Genomic DNA, 16555 nt, shown 5'->3' on the forward strand with positions numbered 1-16555 from the left:
TTCTTGTAATCGAAAACTTCCTCAACTTGTGGCTTCTTACTATCCATTGCAAGCAACATGAAAAACTAAAGACAGAAAAGAAGAAGAAAGCTGAAAAATGAAACTTACCGAAGAAAACAGATAGATCGAAGCTCGGAAACCCAAAAGAAAATGGGAAAGTTCTGGGAATACAAAGGCAGCAGAAACAATTATGAGCAAACTTACAACACCTTTATAAAAGAGGAAGAATAAAAGACGAAGAAGAAATGGCAGAAACATGCATAATAAATGTTTATAATCATTAACTTCTGTCGTTCCAAAACCCCTGACAAGCGCAAAGAAAGAGACCAGTAAAAACAGACCCCTTGGACAATGTGTGCCAAACGTATGGGCGCAAACAATTTCCAAGAAAGCCTTCGTGACACATGTAAATAGGGAAAGTGGCCCCAAGCAGTAAAAGAGACTAAAGGAAAATGACTAAGCCGAAGACATTTTTTATTCTCCCTTTTATCGAACCCTGCCAGAGTTCAGAAAATAAAGGGGAGGAGGACATATGATATCATATAAACGAATAAAAATACATGATACTTTAGGGACCCTCAGATCTAACACTGTGTAGAAATATAGACCTTCAGATCTATAAAAAAAAAAAAAAAAATTCATGGAACGTTGAATGAAAAGTGGGAGACAGATGGGATGAGGATGCTATCACGTTAACATTGGTATTCTTTATTTTTATTTTGTTGGGTTGGGTGACACTAAATCAGACTATAAATATTGTTGATTTTGACGTTGCGGATATTAGAGACTATTCAAGAGGTGGATCATGTTCTTAGATAGAGGATCGGGGATGATTGCCTTTTTATCTTAGGGCAAACAAAACAAATCATCGGGGATTCTTTCTAGATCATTCAACAAGCAAAAGAAGCAACAACAACAAAGCCTTAGTCCCGAAATGATTTAGGGTCGGCAACAAGCAAAAAAAAAAAAAAAAAGCATGGGAAAAAATGAAATGAAGATCAACAACTTAAAAGCCAATGAAAAAGAAAGAGTCAAATCAGTCTAATGGGTCCGTTTGCAACACAAAAACACCTGAATCTCCAAATGTTGTGGATGTTAGATTGAAAATAATCTCACTTCAGTATAGGCAAACATTAGTAAACAATGTGATTCGCACCATTTCAGTATTATTGAATATCCAGATGGAATACAACACCTCTACCTCTACATAAATTGCACACCACAAAAAAATAGATTTTATTTACATTAATCGTCAACCAACACCAACTTCGCTTGCATAATCGCATATCTTAACTCTTCACATAAACTCCAATTACATGTCTTCATCAGGCAAGATCAATTGGAAGAGCGAATATTTCACTCGGAGAAATATTTTTCCATTGTCAACATTCAGCTTTGCCCCAGATACAACCCAATATCCTGGTGAGTCTTGGGGTCCCCTTGTCATCTCTGTTGTATCGACAAACTTCAACATTTTCGATACTTGAGCTGTAACAGGAGGACCCCCCGGGTACATGGCTGAGTTCATGTGCACCTCTAGTTGCTTCGGAGGTTGTTTTTGAGTAGTTGAGAAACGAGTGCTAATAAATGAGGAGATGCTTCCAGATTTCTGGGCTATTACAGGGGAACCATCCCATTCGGATTTTGTCAAGGTCATTGCACCTATAATTTTTGAAAATTGGAGCCGTAAGAATAGAACTTTCTTTAACCCAAAGTCTCCAACTCCAAATTCAGCCCCCGTCACAATTGCAAGATCCTCTTCACTTTCAACAGGGGCAGTGCAAATATGCGAGAAACTCTTCCACTGAACCTTCTCATAGTACCTACGCTCGGAAGAGGAATCAGAGAAGTTGCTGATCTGTTCATGTTGAAGTTGGAAGGTCTTTGGCAGTGAGGAAAGATGCTGCAAGTGAATAGCTAAGCAATTGCTTCTTTTCCCTTCCAGATATAGTCTAAGTCCAGTAACTGGCTTCAACTCCGCATCAACCTATCACATAATTTAATTAGAATAGGATCATAGCATTTTTAATAAATGGAAAGCAACTGCCCAATGAACCGTGTAAAGGTTAAGGTATTACTAACAGCCAGCAGCCATAATTCTGTGATCTATTTTGCTCAAGTATGGAAGAAGAAGAAGAAGACATATTTCTCTAGGAAAGAGAACTGCAAATCACTGTTTTTAACCTATGACACATCTCAGTGATGTTCTCTCCAACTGCAGCAATGATAGTAATAATCGAGTAAAGTGAACAGAAAATTAAACGTTTCTTTTATAGGTGGATCCGATTAATCGGTTTGGGATTGATCAAACATCTTTTAGGTGTCCCTTCCTTAATTTATAAATCGTACGTGTCATTGGGATAACCAACTCAAAATGACATGGCATGGATGATGCATCAAACATTATAAGTTCATTTCGGAGAACATCAACAGAGGTCAGTGTCACATTTGCAAGACCTAAGAAGGAGGCCTGATTATGATATTTATTAAGTTCTTTCCGTTAATCTTGGGTAGTTAATTCTGTTATGTTTGTTATTGCTGCTATTGCTTATGATCGAGTCTATTAGCATAATTTGGAGTGTAGTGAGGTTGTCATGACACCCGTAGAATCTACAGCTGTATTTTGTAACCGTCTGCTAACCTCAGCTGGTACCAGCTGCTATTTAAGGTCATGCCTTAGCTAAGGCAATCTATCAATGAGAATATATCTGAATTACTCTTCTGTTCTCCCTCTATTCTCTTCTCTCTCTCTTCCATCTTCCTACATCCTTCTAACTCTGTGCTAACCCAGGAGAAATTCTGAAATTGGTATTAAAGATTCCATTCCTTAGCCCTCTAATCTGATCTGCATGGTCAGTAAGTGTGCCAAGAAAACCGGAGGAGCCAAAAGAGCACAAGTAGCAGCCATGGAAGCACTAGAGAAATAGATAAAGGCTCTGAACGTGCAATTCAAGGAATGAGCTGAGGCTACCGTTACCCAACTGCAAATTATGCAGGTTCAGATGCAAGATGTCCAGGCAGTCCAACAGAAACAGATCGATTCTATTCATCAGGAACAAATCTTACCACGAAAGGAGCAAATCAATTCTCAGCAATCTTTAGGGGAGATGATTAGCAAATCCTTCTGCACCATGATCAAACTCATCCAACCCAATCATGAACTTCTTCACCACTCAAATCACCTACACCTAACTTTAACAAGGATGAAAGTACCTTCTCCTACACTGACTGAATCAATCCAGAGAAAGGCATCCTGGGCAATCCAAACAGCTCTAACTCTAGTTTAAGTTTGAGTTCCATTAAACCTGAAGTTATTCAAATTGTAGTTCAAAATAGATAAAAGAACTTTTTGCCTAAGCCTAGCAAACCTCATATCATGTTTGAGTTCAGGTTCAGGGAACAACTAACTGGAAACAACTTTCCTTAGCCTTAAATCAATTGTGTTTCATTCAATGTTCATCATAAAAGGGCATTAAGTTTTATGATCACCTTGCGACAAAATAAAGATTGCAACTGGTGTAAAAATCACAACGTTATTTTAAATTCTAAACTGTGAATAAGGAACGGGGACTTTTAAGGAAAAAGAGCAAGAAGAAAGCGAGGATCCAGTAAAGTAAAGAACATGTATCGAGTATCAACAGAAAATAAACAATCCAAAAACAGTATTACCAGTGTTGTATTAACATAGAGTTTAGGACCCATGAAGCTGAACTGCAAAGATGCATTTGCTTGTTGCTTTCTATTTGGACCAAGGGGAAGCTCACCAAACACTGGTGCCCACTGCTTTGGAAGCTGAAATTCTAGAAACTGAAGTAACTCTTCAATCGGAGGCTTATCTACACTCAAGAAACAAGTCGAAATCAATAATAGTAGACAGACAAGTTGAAAAAAAGGCAATTGTGATAAATCTAAGCAATGAAGGATGATTACATAAGAGACACTATGTAAGTACATTATTATATTAGATGATAAACAGGAGGTATGAAATGATTCAATTAAAAAAAATTGCTCTTGTACTGCATTTTCTTTCCTCCAATTCCTCTTTTCTCGAATACTTCCAGTTTCTTTTGTCTCCACATGTTCTATGACAGTTATGCTAATGATGGAAAACCCCTTTTTCACTACTGTACAGGGATTTAGAAAGTTCGAGGCAAAAAGGTTACTCAGGTCATGCAATCCATTTGGTTGGAAGGAAACAGCAAGTTTAAGGCCCATAGTTCTTTCTCTCTAGGATGGTATGACAACAAATATTTTTCATTTCAACTATGATTTTCTGCTTCTACAGCATCATTTAGAAGATATCTTTACTTCATGTTTAGTATTAAGGCCTTATCCAGCGCTAAGGATCTAATTTCAATTATATTAAGGTACGAACATAAATGACCAACTTTTGAATCCTCATAAGTTATCTTTTAATGCTTCTTTTTCTTAACCAAAAACAAAAGAAAATTAACCAACAACAAAAAGGTAGTGTCGCGTTGCAAGTTGAATAGATATACTTCACCGGTCATCTCACTACAACATACAAATTACACCACAACTACAATGCAACAGCTCCTTTTTTTATTATTTGACCATGCCTGCCACATGGAAGGCTTATTTAGTAATAATATTGCAAGTTGAGGATCTTAATATCAAATTTTACACTTTTACATATATTATTGGTCATTTAAAAATCGATGGGCCAAATATGTTTTTCCACAAGTGCGAAATAGTTTTAATGTACTATGACAATTACCTGTGTGTATAAAAATAAGAGGATTAACACTTACAACGGATGTACAGATTAATAGCATGCGTCAAAAATCCACTTCCATTAACTCCACTTAATAGTGATGTGACTGGAATGAATGACATTGAGATAACATCAGGTTCAAACTGAACAGTGTGACACCAGTCACTATGGTTCAGGCTTTTGTTCAGCCCACCTTTCCTCTTATGCAAGAATTTGATTTCCTGAAAGGGGTAACACAGAAAACATAAATGTCTGGAAGTAAAGATAGTTTGCTGATGGAAAGCAAGCGAATTAGAAAAACCAAGTTTAATTTCCAACCACCAAATCAGCTTTGCAGTTAACACGAAAGATGAAAACCATGTGAATTTGCGTAAATTGTAAACAAAAAGTAATGACTAATAAATAACCTCTCCATTGGAGTAAGAGCTGGATGGTACTGTGTCTAGAATCGAGAGCCTTTGGTCCTTGAAAAACTGGAGCAAAAGCAAAACAAATATTTTGAACAACAATGAGGGCAAGCATATTCATACGTTTCCAAACTGCCGAGTATGTAATGTTGAATAGAAGAATAACTTTTCTTGTTACTTCAGTTTCATTTATATTAATTTAAGATGAAAATTCCAAACAGTTAATTCTGCAAACCTTTTCTGTCTCATTAAATTTATCAGAAGTCACGATATTCTGTCCAGTTCCTTCTATTAACATCTTGTCTGCCATGTCTTTTAATTTTGTCTGCACATCAACTGGTTCAAGAGGCGATGAGTGCTGCTGCTTCAGATAAACCACATCTTTTCCCCCCATTTTTACACCAACAATCACGTGAGTACCATACTTCTCTATAAACCTGGGCACTAGCAGCAAAATATAATCTAAGCAAGTTGTTGATGAATTTACATAATATTATGGATACTATCTTCTATATACTAATACAGTTCACAAACAGATATAACTTCCAGTAAATTCACTAGGAAACTGGAATATGACAAATCCATGTATCAATTACCAATTAGAAAAATGCTACAACACATAGATCCTGTGATAAGCAACAGAAGAAGGTTGTTGCAAATATATTCACTTAGTACTTGGAATAACATGAGGGCGAGCCTTGGCGCAACGGTAAACGTTGTTGTCGTGTGACCAAGAGGTCACGGGTTCGAGTCTTAGGAGCGGCCTCTTGCCAAATAAATTGGCAGGGGAAGGCTTGCCCCCAGTACACCCTTGTGGTGGGACCCCTCTCCGGACCCTCGTATGCTTCAAAAAAAAAAAAAACCATGGTTCTATAGTCACCGTTTGATAAAAAAAAAAACGCACATTCCATAAGCTCAAAGATAATTTATTTTTCTTTTACTAGGAAAATAGATCTTCAATGCCAGTTGCATGCTGTCTAACTATAATTTGCCAATCAGAATTATGCCTCTAATAAAGCTATTTAGGACTTTCATATTATTAATATAGTGCTTCTTACCCAAACCCGATCATAAGATTAATAGCAATTATGAGGAAAATTATTTAACTTTAAAACATATTAAGAAAAGCAGGATACAGCATATTTTTCATTTATAGATTGGGTAACTAACTAAAAGATAAAAAGAAAAGATTGGCATAATGATGAACTATGCCCTCACACAACAACAAACAACTATTAAATTTTGATTAACATGCTCTATTATAAGCAATTGCTATACAACAATAATAAGAAATGCAAATTTTAGAGCTGAGTCCCAATTTCGCAGCTTTCCTTGCATAACTTTTATAATGTTATTTTTATGTTTGATATTGCCTAATAATTGCTTTTAACAGCACTTAATTTAATAGTTTTTTTGTTGGCTTAAGTATCTGAAAAATAAATTCAGAAACAGAATTCATTCTGAATTTAAAAGAATACTTTTGCAGCTTTGCCTTAAAGTTTAGTGCTTTATTTGAGCCTTATATGCAAAAAAATAAAAAATAAAAAAAATCCAGACATTCTAAATGTATTGCAGTTTAGTCAATACTTTATTAATTCGCACATGAAACTCTAATATTGGATAAATCTTACCCATGTAGCTCAAAAATAGTAAGTGCATACACACACAAACACATAACAAAAATAGAATAAAAAAATAAAAAAAATTCCAAATATGAAATTATTTCAAATTTAAGCAATTGTAGACCCTTTTAAGCAAGTTGACAAAAATAAAAGAATGACAGCTGGAAATGTGTAAATTTATTGATTCACTAGCCTAAGAGAATAATTCATAACTATAGTAACAACTAAACTGAGTCATCTAAGTAAGTTTCAACAGCGCTATGGATTTATGTTTTAATTTCCAAATACAGAGGTCAACTAGAAAATGGAAGTGGGTAAACAAAAACAACACTGTTAAGCAAGAGAAGCGACAAAACATAAATTTTTAACTGAAAATTTTCCATTCATTCATAAGTTTGGAAGTTCATATTTTATAAAGCGGCCATCTAATGCTAGTGACAACTGTTAAGAAGACAGGTAGAAAGTGAAATATGTATAGATATCAAAAGAACATTGTACAATTCTTGAAGTGATATATATACATAGTTTTGTAAGGCAGTCGCTTGAGGCGAGATGCAACCTAGGCGTTCCTTCCAGTGCCTCTTGCGCTGAAAGGCGACCGACTCACCCCTTCAGGCGAGAGGCAGTCCCCTCTTGCAGGTAAGGCGTGTTTCTGGTTTTTTTAAAAAAAAGGAAAATTAAATAAGAAATTATTTTAGGTCATGCTTTCCTCTTCTATTCTTCTTTCCTTCTTCTTTTCATCTCCAATTTTTCTGGAATTGTACTGTTATGCTGCCCAATGTTTTGGGGGTTTTCTTGACTCTGCCTCTTCTATTTTACTCTGCTCTTGCTCTCTTTTTGGTCTTTTGTTACTCTGCTCTCTGTTTTGGAATGTACACGTACTGTTGTTATGCTTTCCACTTTTGACTTATTTAATTTTAATCTGATAATCAGTAATCTCCACTTAGTGCCCTTCTCATTGCCACTGCCTTGGTCTGAAACTTTTGTGTTTCTTTTGATCAAAATTTGTGGTTTATGGAATGGAAAATCATTTGTTTCCTAATGGGATGTTTGGGATCGTGAACAGTTTCTTTCTTTTGCAAAGTTAGAAATTCAGTTTTTGAACTTGGTTTACCTTGCAACAATTGACCTAAAGCATGTTATTAGATGGATAAAGGATTAGTGCTTGGATCCTAGGTTTTCATGGTTGTTAAAAGTCTTGACGAATGCAAGTAGTCTTAAACTGTTGTAATTTGATACGCTGCTAATTATTAGATGGATAAAGGATGATGTTTGATGTTATGTTATTTGGATTTAGTTTTATTATTAGATAAGTTTTATTTTGGGATTCGGATGATGATGTTTGATATTATGTTATTAGGCATTAGGATTTTTTATTAGGCTATTAGTTTTATTTTGGTTTACAACTTTAGAAGTTAAACTAGTCAATTTGAGTAATAGTTTTCTGTGTTTTTCTAATTTGTTTGTCGTCTCACTTATTGATCCCAACTAATTGACCTAAGGCTTGGTTGTCATTGTAGTAAACAAACTTGCCTAACTAATAACACAAGATATCCTATTCTGCCAAAATATTTAACCAGTAAACATTTCACATGGCATCTAATGTTTGAGTTGCATATAACAATATGCAAACATTTTTTGGTCTCGACTATGAGGAAAACTAACATAATTTCCGCGAAACAAATAATTTTGTTTCTACAAATGGGCATTTTTCCTACTGGGTTAATGCAAAAACTGCCCATTTGTAGAATGAATCAATTAAAAAAATTACTATATCCAGGTTTGTGGTTGGGATGTGATGTATTCAACAATCTGACAGATTTAAAGTTTTAATAGTATATAAGCATGTAAAAAAAAAGCATATACAGGCCTACGAACTTCTTTGTTTTTGCTGACTAAGCCCTTGATCTTTCAATTTAACACATTGAACCCCTTATCCAAAAAAAAAAAAAAAAAACACATTGAACAATCAATTATAATCACATACACTAAACCCTTGGCTAGCAGGACGAACATTAAACTCGGTTAAAGGTGTGTGGCCCGTTTCATCTGCATAACATGAAATTTTTTAGAGTTTGAAAGGAGATTTTAATATATTTGATGAGTCTATAGCATGGTTGTAAGAACTGGACCGGCCGATTCGTCCGGGACCGGCCACTATTCCAGCACGGTTGGAGCTAAATATTTAGCTCTATGAAAACTGTTAAAACCGGCCGGGTTACCCGCGAACTGTTATTCACCATCCATATTTATTTAAAAAATAAAACTTTAGTAGCCAAGTCAAACATGGATTTCCTAACCACAAGGAACAATACTCAACAACTAGGCTAGCGTTTAATTTGTTGTTCTTACCAAAAATTAAGAAATATATTATTATTTTTACAGATTAAACATTTAAAATGTTATTTAGTTTAATTTTTTTATTTTATGTTTCAATAAATATTATATAAAACTTATTTTATCTTTTTAATATTAATGAAGTCTAATTAGTATTTAAGCTTTAAAAATATACATAAAATAAAATATATAAGTCTAATAGTGGTGAAGATCTTGGCCTAGTGAGAGTCTACCGCATTGCGCAAATTTGAAAATATATATACCCTATCATTTTATTATATTTACATGTTAATAGTGCTAATAATAATATTAACTATTTATTTTAGAAATTACTCCATCCGTGCGTTTTTTAACATTCCAAGCCCCAACCATTACATGAGAGAATTTTTTTAGTTAACCAATGTAAATTCATTGATTTGACTCTATATTAATTGTATTACTTAATTTGTGTGAAACACTGTAGAATGACTTATTTAATGGGACGGAGGGAGTATATATTTTTAATTTTAAAATTTTGTATGTATTGAATTTTATTATAATTTATCATATTGAATTTATAAATTTGATATCTTTAATAATCATTAATTGGTATTAAAGAAATATTTTTATTAGTATAATTTTTATTAATATTGTTAATATTTTACTATGTTATAAGGTTAAATGTGAATAAAAATATTATTTCTCACAAGATTTTTTTTATCCCGGTTGAACCTCTAATCCTAGACCCTTTCTCTTTTCCGGTATAGGTCTGATTTTGACAACCATGGTCTATAGGAGAAAGATAATGAAGCTCTTTGTTTATCCAAATGCGGAGGAGACCTTTCGAAATTGCAATATCAAACACAGATGAAATGGACCACACACTTTTAACCAAGTCTAATGTTCGTCCCACCAACTAGAGGTTCAATGTGTGTGACAAATTGATGATCTAATGTAACAAATTGAAAAAATTAGGAGCTAATCAACAAAACTCAAAAAGATCAAAGACCTAAGTATGCTTCTTTCCTTTTAACATATACAAGTGCAAACATGTCATGATAAGATTACATCAATAGTTTATAGTTATAAATAAGTTCAAATATCTCATGTTAAAATTGCAATAATAGTTCTTAATTAGTTGTTGGTTTCGTTCTTTATGATAGAAATTTTTCTATATGCAAGAATTCTACCAAAGCAGACTAAGACATTACATATAGTATTATGAGTGCATCTAGAAAATTTCACAAGATATCATATCAAATGACCTAGACCTCAGTAATGCTTCATCCAGGTGCATTCTACTTATAGCTTCAACTCCTACAATTTAGCCAAAAAGAAACATACAAATAACCAACAATAGCTCATTGACTGAAATGAAGACAAATCTGAATCTCAACAATGAGTACAGAAGACATTAAAAGCTCTTAAAGAACATCATGCTAAATATAGATCTCAAAGAGAATGTTTAATCTTTCATATTGCATTTTCTAGAGTTAGTTCCTCAACGGGTTCATTAATGCATTGCTGAGGATTACAATGTGCATTCATCCTAAGAAATATTATAACAAATCCCATCAAGATGTGTTATAATAATGAAGAACGTGGACATGCTAGAATATAATCAAATATCTGCACATGTATTTATGAATCTCTAAGATAAATGTGTAAATTATAAGTTCTAGACTCCTATATAATTGTCTAGTGTTTGATTCTCATGGACCCAATAAATTGGCAAACCCAATAACAAGATAATCTAACAATGAGAACTCTTAACAATTGCAAACTCACAATATAATGACCTAGCCAAGAAGGTAAACCATATTGCTTCTCTTACATTCCCCATCCATCAGATACATCGAATCACGTTTACAAGAGAAAATAATGAATTACATTTTTAACAGATATGGCTGTTTATGTGATTATGTGCTACAGCGGAAGAGTCTAGGGAAATTAGTTCACAACAATTGATCTAGAAGTATCAGCATTGTTAAAAGCCCTAGGTGGCCCAAAGGTGATGAGGCCCCAAATTACTTGAGGTGCTTAGGCACCCAGCCAAGTGAAATAAGGAACTACTTCAAACAGAAGGGTAAAAAAATATATAAAAACGATCTTTTAAGTTCATAAATTGACTCATAAAAGTTATTCAACATCTTCTATTTGCTTGTGAAGGTGTTTGTCTTATCCCTTGTATTTTCTAGCTCTTATGAGACTGGTTGTCTGCGGTCTCTTTCATTTTCAAAAAGACGGCGCCTCTTTTTTTCCCCAACTAATTTGCGATTGCACTGATGCACTTGCCTAGGTGAAGGTAGCTTGAGGTTATGAGGTGCTCTTGCCTCACCAGGCCGCCTAGACGAGTGCTTTTAAGAATACCTAGAATAGGATGCTTGGGGCAAAATGCAGACATGGCCCCTAAGCTATCGTGTTATTAACAGCGTAGACCATAAACTTCATTTCTTGACATGAGAATCATTAAATTTTACATCATTGCAACAGTAATGTCCAATTCACTGAAAATCGATTGAAAATTAAACACAATGCTGAATTGGACAACTTTAACAACACTGTTGTTATTTTTATCCATGTTATCATAAATCTTGATTAAATACCTATTTTACCTTCATATAATTCTTTATGTACACTTCTATTTTTACTTTTATCCTTGAACTTTCTTTATATATGAGGGTAAAATAGGTATTTGACCATAATTATGGGAACTTGAAGAAATAAATAGATCATCAATGATGTGGTCAAAATTGTCCAAGTCAACATTCTGTTTAAATTTTTAACAAAATTTCGTCGAATTGGACCTTGATGTTACAATAATGCAAAGTTCGGGATTTTTACGCCAAGAAATAAAGTTCAGGAGCCCCAAGGTTAATAACACTATAGTTCAGAGGCCATGGATGTATTAAACCGAAATGATTGGGTTGGAATGCTAGAAATAATGGTTCAAAGAAAACCTGAGAATTAAAAGAAAGAAACAGTATCACCCAGTATTTTGTCCTATTTTATGATAGCACAAAAAGTATTTCTAACTCATAGGGAAAAGTCCTTCACTGAATAGGAATTTTAAGTAAATAAGAAAAATTAAAAAAAAAATATTCCTAATTGATAATTAACTAAATAGCACATAATAAAATACGAAAATAAAAATAAAACCTAAAAAAAAGGAATCCTAGTTTGACTTAGCTGCCCCTACATCATCATGAAATTCATTCTAATTTATAATCCAGAATAAGTGAACTTTTGCGCAACAGTCTGGGTGTAATAATAGGTTATATTGCATGGCGTTTTTTTTTATGTTATTGTCAACAATATCCTGCCTCAGAGAATCAAAAGAAGCTAGTGAACAACAATATAACACATAGGTGAAAATAAAATTAAATGAAACATGGAAAGTGAAAACTATGAAACACTATCATCAAATGACAAAATGCAGTCTCCAGTTAACCTCGAAAAAATGTTAGATATCCAACAAAACAGCTGCAAATTATATATTTCAAAATTAAAAAGTAGGATGAAAGCAATTGAAAATTTAGTGGTCTCTTCAAACTTATAACGCAAAAGCCTGGAATCTCACCTTGCCAATGCAGCAGGCTCCCATGTTGAAGGGACGGCTTCTTTGATATGGTCAGACAATACTACTTGAGATTTTTCTAATACAATTGTGTAAAGTGTGATATAAGCACCATCAAAAGCAAGAGCTTTTGTATAGGCAGCATCTTTCTGCCAAGCCCCTGTGAAGTCAAATGCAGCATTGAAATGTCCAGGAGGAATTTTTCCGGAAAGAGAGAGTTCCTGGTTGAACTGCTCAGACATCTACAACCAACGAAGGGAAGAGAGGTAAGGAGTGAGGAGAAAAAAGTGTGAGCAAAGCAAATCACACATTAAAATAAGTTTATGTTACAGCAAGCTCCAAATATGTAAACATGCCCAAAATTTATTTTGCAGTTAGAATGAATACATATATTAATGCAGGGTAAATTATTCAATTTCTTCAAAGTAAAATGTAATTGCTTGGTTGCACCGTCTAAAAGTAACATTCTTGCCAGAAAAGTATGTGAAAGCATATCAATTAGTAAAGTTTCCAACAATTCTAGAATATAAAAGAAAGCATTTACAAGAAAATTTACCCAAAATCACTAAATGGTTCCCATCCAATACAATTGATTTGTTTAGAGAGTAGATTCAACAGATATTTTAATGGTGAGAACCCCATGTACACAAATGCCCCCATCCTCCGCTAACTTAAACCATTTGATAGGCCTATGGAGAATGACTCATTGGCCAAGGTTCACATAGTTGACAAAAGGATAGGAGTCGCAGAAGTAATCACAGCTAACAGTCATTTGTGTCGGCTTATAAATCCCAAAGCGTTCAATGGAATTTTCATATCCACATTCCAACTGAAATCAACAAAACTAGATGTTTGATCAATCAAGTTCATTTCACCTTATTGGATGCGTGAAAAGATGCATGAGGTTCAATTAGGTAATACAACTTAACCTTGTAAGACTTATAACTCCGTGCCTTAATTATAAGGACAAAACCACTTGCAATTGTATCATGAACCTTAATCTTGTCTTCTAAATTTTGTAATTTCCAAAGAAAACTTTTCAAAGGTCAATATAGCAATCTTCAAGCCAAAATCAGCATCTAGGTAATGTCATCCTCAAGAAAATGGGTTCTCCTGCTATAAAAGCATAGTTTTTCTACAGTCACACTTAGCTCTTTTGGTACTTTATGCCAATATTAAATGTAATACGCAAGTCGAGAACCTAATTCAGCATCAGTATGAATGACAAAGAGCAAAATTTAGAACAAAATTTTATATTCTCAAATTAGATGAAGTTTTCATGCCCTTAGTAAGATTAAATAATAAATCATAGTGACCTAAGTTGACAATATTCTGAAAAACGTGGAGATTACTATGATTAAAATTGCCCTATGAGGCTTAAATGAAACTGGGTTTAGAAGGTTTACATGAATACATAGGTAACTTCCATTAATCTACTCACCTCGTTGAAATTACACACATCACCATGCTAGGAGCTTAATTTCATTTAAATTCCATCAATTAGGCAATGTAGAGTTAGACTCAATAGATTCTAAAAACCCTTGATTGTTGGTACAAGGACTCCTAAATAATAAGACTGCTAATCTAATCATGCATCTGGAAACAAGATGACAAATAAACAAAAGAATAAGAAACTATAACAGTGTGGTCCAATACCATGTAGATATTGTTTGTTTTGGCCCAAGTTTCATTCCTTGGACCTCACGGCTTTATAACACGTGTACATCTATCAAAGAAATCCACCTTACTAACACTTCTTTTCCATTTACCATGTGGGATTCAGCTCATTCCTACACCCATAGCCCATCTTTTTAGCTCGCTCCTTGCTCAGGCCACCACATCGCCACCCCCTCTGGACCAATTTGTTACAAACCCACAACTTCCGTTTGGTTTGTCTGAACCAACATATTGTCGTAGAGTCAGCTTTATACCAATTGTAACAGCCTGGTCGAATATCATATAGATATTATCCACTTTGACCCAAGTGATGGCACGGATTCCTCCATTTTATTCCAGAGGCTGCTTAATTTTTTCTCCTAATTAGTTATCTGCTTATTTTATTTCTATATGAGCTTTACTTCATTCCTGTATAAGGAGGCTGCTCAAATTTAGTTCCTAAATTATAGGTTTCCTATTTGTATTATACTAGTCCTAGTTTAAGGACAACATAATGAATAAAATGGAAAAAGAATTTTACTGTTAACCTATTGATTGGAGCTCTCCCTTAACGAGGTCTAAGGTTTCAGTCTCCCTTTAACGAGCTAACGATTAATCAAAATAGGTCAACCATATAACAATAATAAAGAGAAATTACAGCTAATAGAGCTAGACTATTTAGTTAATCGCCTTGTAACAAGATCCATGGCTAAGGAACGTAATATAAACATGAAGTGGATATATAAATAGAAACAAGAATATCTCAAGCATTCCTATATTATGGAAATTGTTATGTTCCATTGCAACACTTCGCACCAGTAACTCAATTAGTTCTCATTGGGACTGGATTTTCTTTAAGCCCAGGATACAAGATCATTTAGTACATATCAAAATAATCTACTTCTGTTTCCTGCTTCTTAAAACAAATGTACTTGTTCTACCACACCAATGCATCCATAAGTTAGTCTTAATTATTCCTACATTTCTAAAATATTCTAATTGATTTAAGAATTTTTAATACTTCCAACATAACATTCTCATCTCTGGCAAATTGGGTTTATGAGAATGCTACTCTTCAGTTCTCAACACTCATAATCATAGAGGATATCTAGCTTAATAGTGATTTTATAGAATTCAAACTTTGAGTAAAATGAACATCACAAATCACATAGTATTCCAGTTTACATATTCCATTCACCCATCTCGTTGTGGTTCTTTGCGTTTCCTCCTAAACACATCATTTTTTTCTGATTATGCTTTCTGGATTATATATATACACACACACCTAGCTGCCAAACTACTACGGATCTAAAGTAAGTCTATAACTATATCTAGTGAATTCGTTCTTTTAGAGAACTTTTATAATCAAAGTTCAGGTACTGGAAACCCAGTGTTAAAAATAAAATAAAAAATCAAGTTAACCTGAAAATTCATCCCTCAATTCCTGTCTAATAGCCATTTCACGCCTCTTCAACCAGAGCAATTACAAATTTAGATTAAATACTGAAGCTGTCACATAGCATAAACAACAAATAACTCAGAAACAAGGATTAACCTGCTGAAAAGAAAGGACATCAGAGCTGAACCTCATGCGCTCGCCTTTATCACATTTAATAGATTTGGGAACATTAGGAATAGAAAAGCCGCCTGGAATTGAAATATCTCTGAGTTTATCATCCTCCATAACGATCAGTTTGGAGGAATTCTTCTTGCAATACTTAAGGCGCAAATCCATAGTTAGATCATAACCCAACCCAATAGCCTCAATAGCAGTCTCTGCAGATTTCTTAGCATTCACAGCCATAATTAGGTGTTATTGATGAACAGAATAGTGGTAAGGGCAGCGATGCATGACAATCTTGAAATCGATTTGCTTCTCCTTGATCCTGTGCCTGTTGTTGGGAGGCGTAGTTTCTGAGAATGGTGGTGATTACAGTTGTCAACTCCATTATTTGAAATTGAGTTGAGATTGGTCAAAGGTTGAACTGGGAGATTTTTTAAATGAATTAAATCAAATTATAGTTGGAAAAAGGGTCGGCTGATGAGCAAGTCAAAGGTTTTGTGCGGCTGCCGCGTCTTTTATTTGCTCTCAACTTAAAAACAACTGAGCTGAAATAAAAGGCCCCAACTAAAATTTATAAAATCAATTTAAAACCCAAATCAAATTTTAGATTAAATTGATAAATTTGATAAATTTGATAAATAGATTTAGGGAAAAATACAAAAATAAATCTTGGCCCTG

The 16555-nt window shown here is 34.1% G+C and overlaps 1 protein-coding gene across 2 annotated transcripts; it reads right to left on the reverse strand.

The window, feature by feature from the left end:
• Positions 1-1074: 1074 nt before the first annotated feature.
• LOC136229598 (MACPF domain-containing protein At4g24290-like) lies at positions 1075-16285 on the reverse strand. 2 transcript variants are annotated; one of them, XM_066018489.1, is made up of 7 exons: positions 15869-16284; positions 12661-12899; positions 5378-5579; positions 5143-5208; positions 4773-4956; positions 3670-3836; positions 1075-1987 (listed from the first exon to the last, which is right to left on the reverse strand). In XM_066018489.1, the coding sequence occupies exons 1-7, from the start codon at positions 16115-16117 to the stop codon at positions 1313-1315; spliced, it is 1782 nt and encodes a 593-aa protein (XP_065874561.1). In that variant the 5' UTR covers positions 16118-16284; the 3' UTR covers positions 1075-1312. The 2 variants fall into 2 exon arrangements, with proteins under 2 accessions (XP_065874561.1, XP_065874562.1); XM_066018490.1 differs by lacking the exon at positions 5143-5208 and having other exon boundaries at positions 15869-16285.
• Between the last annotated feature and the right edge of the window lie 270 nt (positions 16286-16555).

This window comes from Euphorbia lathyris, chromosome 5, assembly GCF_963576675.1.
Source record: "Euphorbia lathyris chromosome 5, ddEupLath1.1, whole genome shotgun sequence".
Lineage (NCBI taxonomy): Eukaryota > Viridiplantae > Streptophyta > Magnoliopsida > Malpighiales > Euphorbiaceae > Euphorbia > Euphorbia lathyris.

Bases quoted from the DNA above. Each gene is read 5' to 3' on its own strand.
- LOC136229598 (XM_066018489.1), bottom strand. From the start codon at position 16,117: ATGGCTGTGAATGCTAAGAAATCTGCAGAGACTGCTATTGAGGCTATT. The intron at 5,209-5,377 runs GTTTGCAGAATT...CTTTTGCTCCAG, and splicing joins AATTTAATGAGACAGAAAAG to TTTTTCAAGGACCAAAGGCT. The intron at 4,957-5,142 runs GTTATTTATTAG...TACCCCTTTCAG, and splicing joins GCTCTTACTCCAATGGAGAG to GAAATCAAATTCTTGCATAA.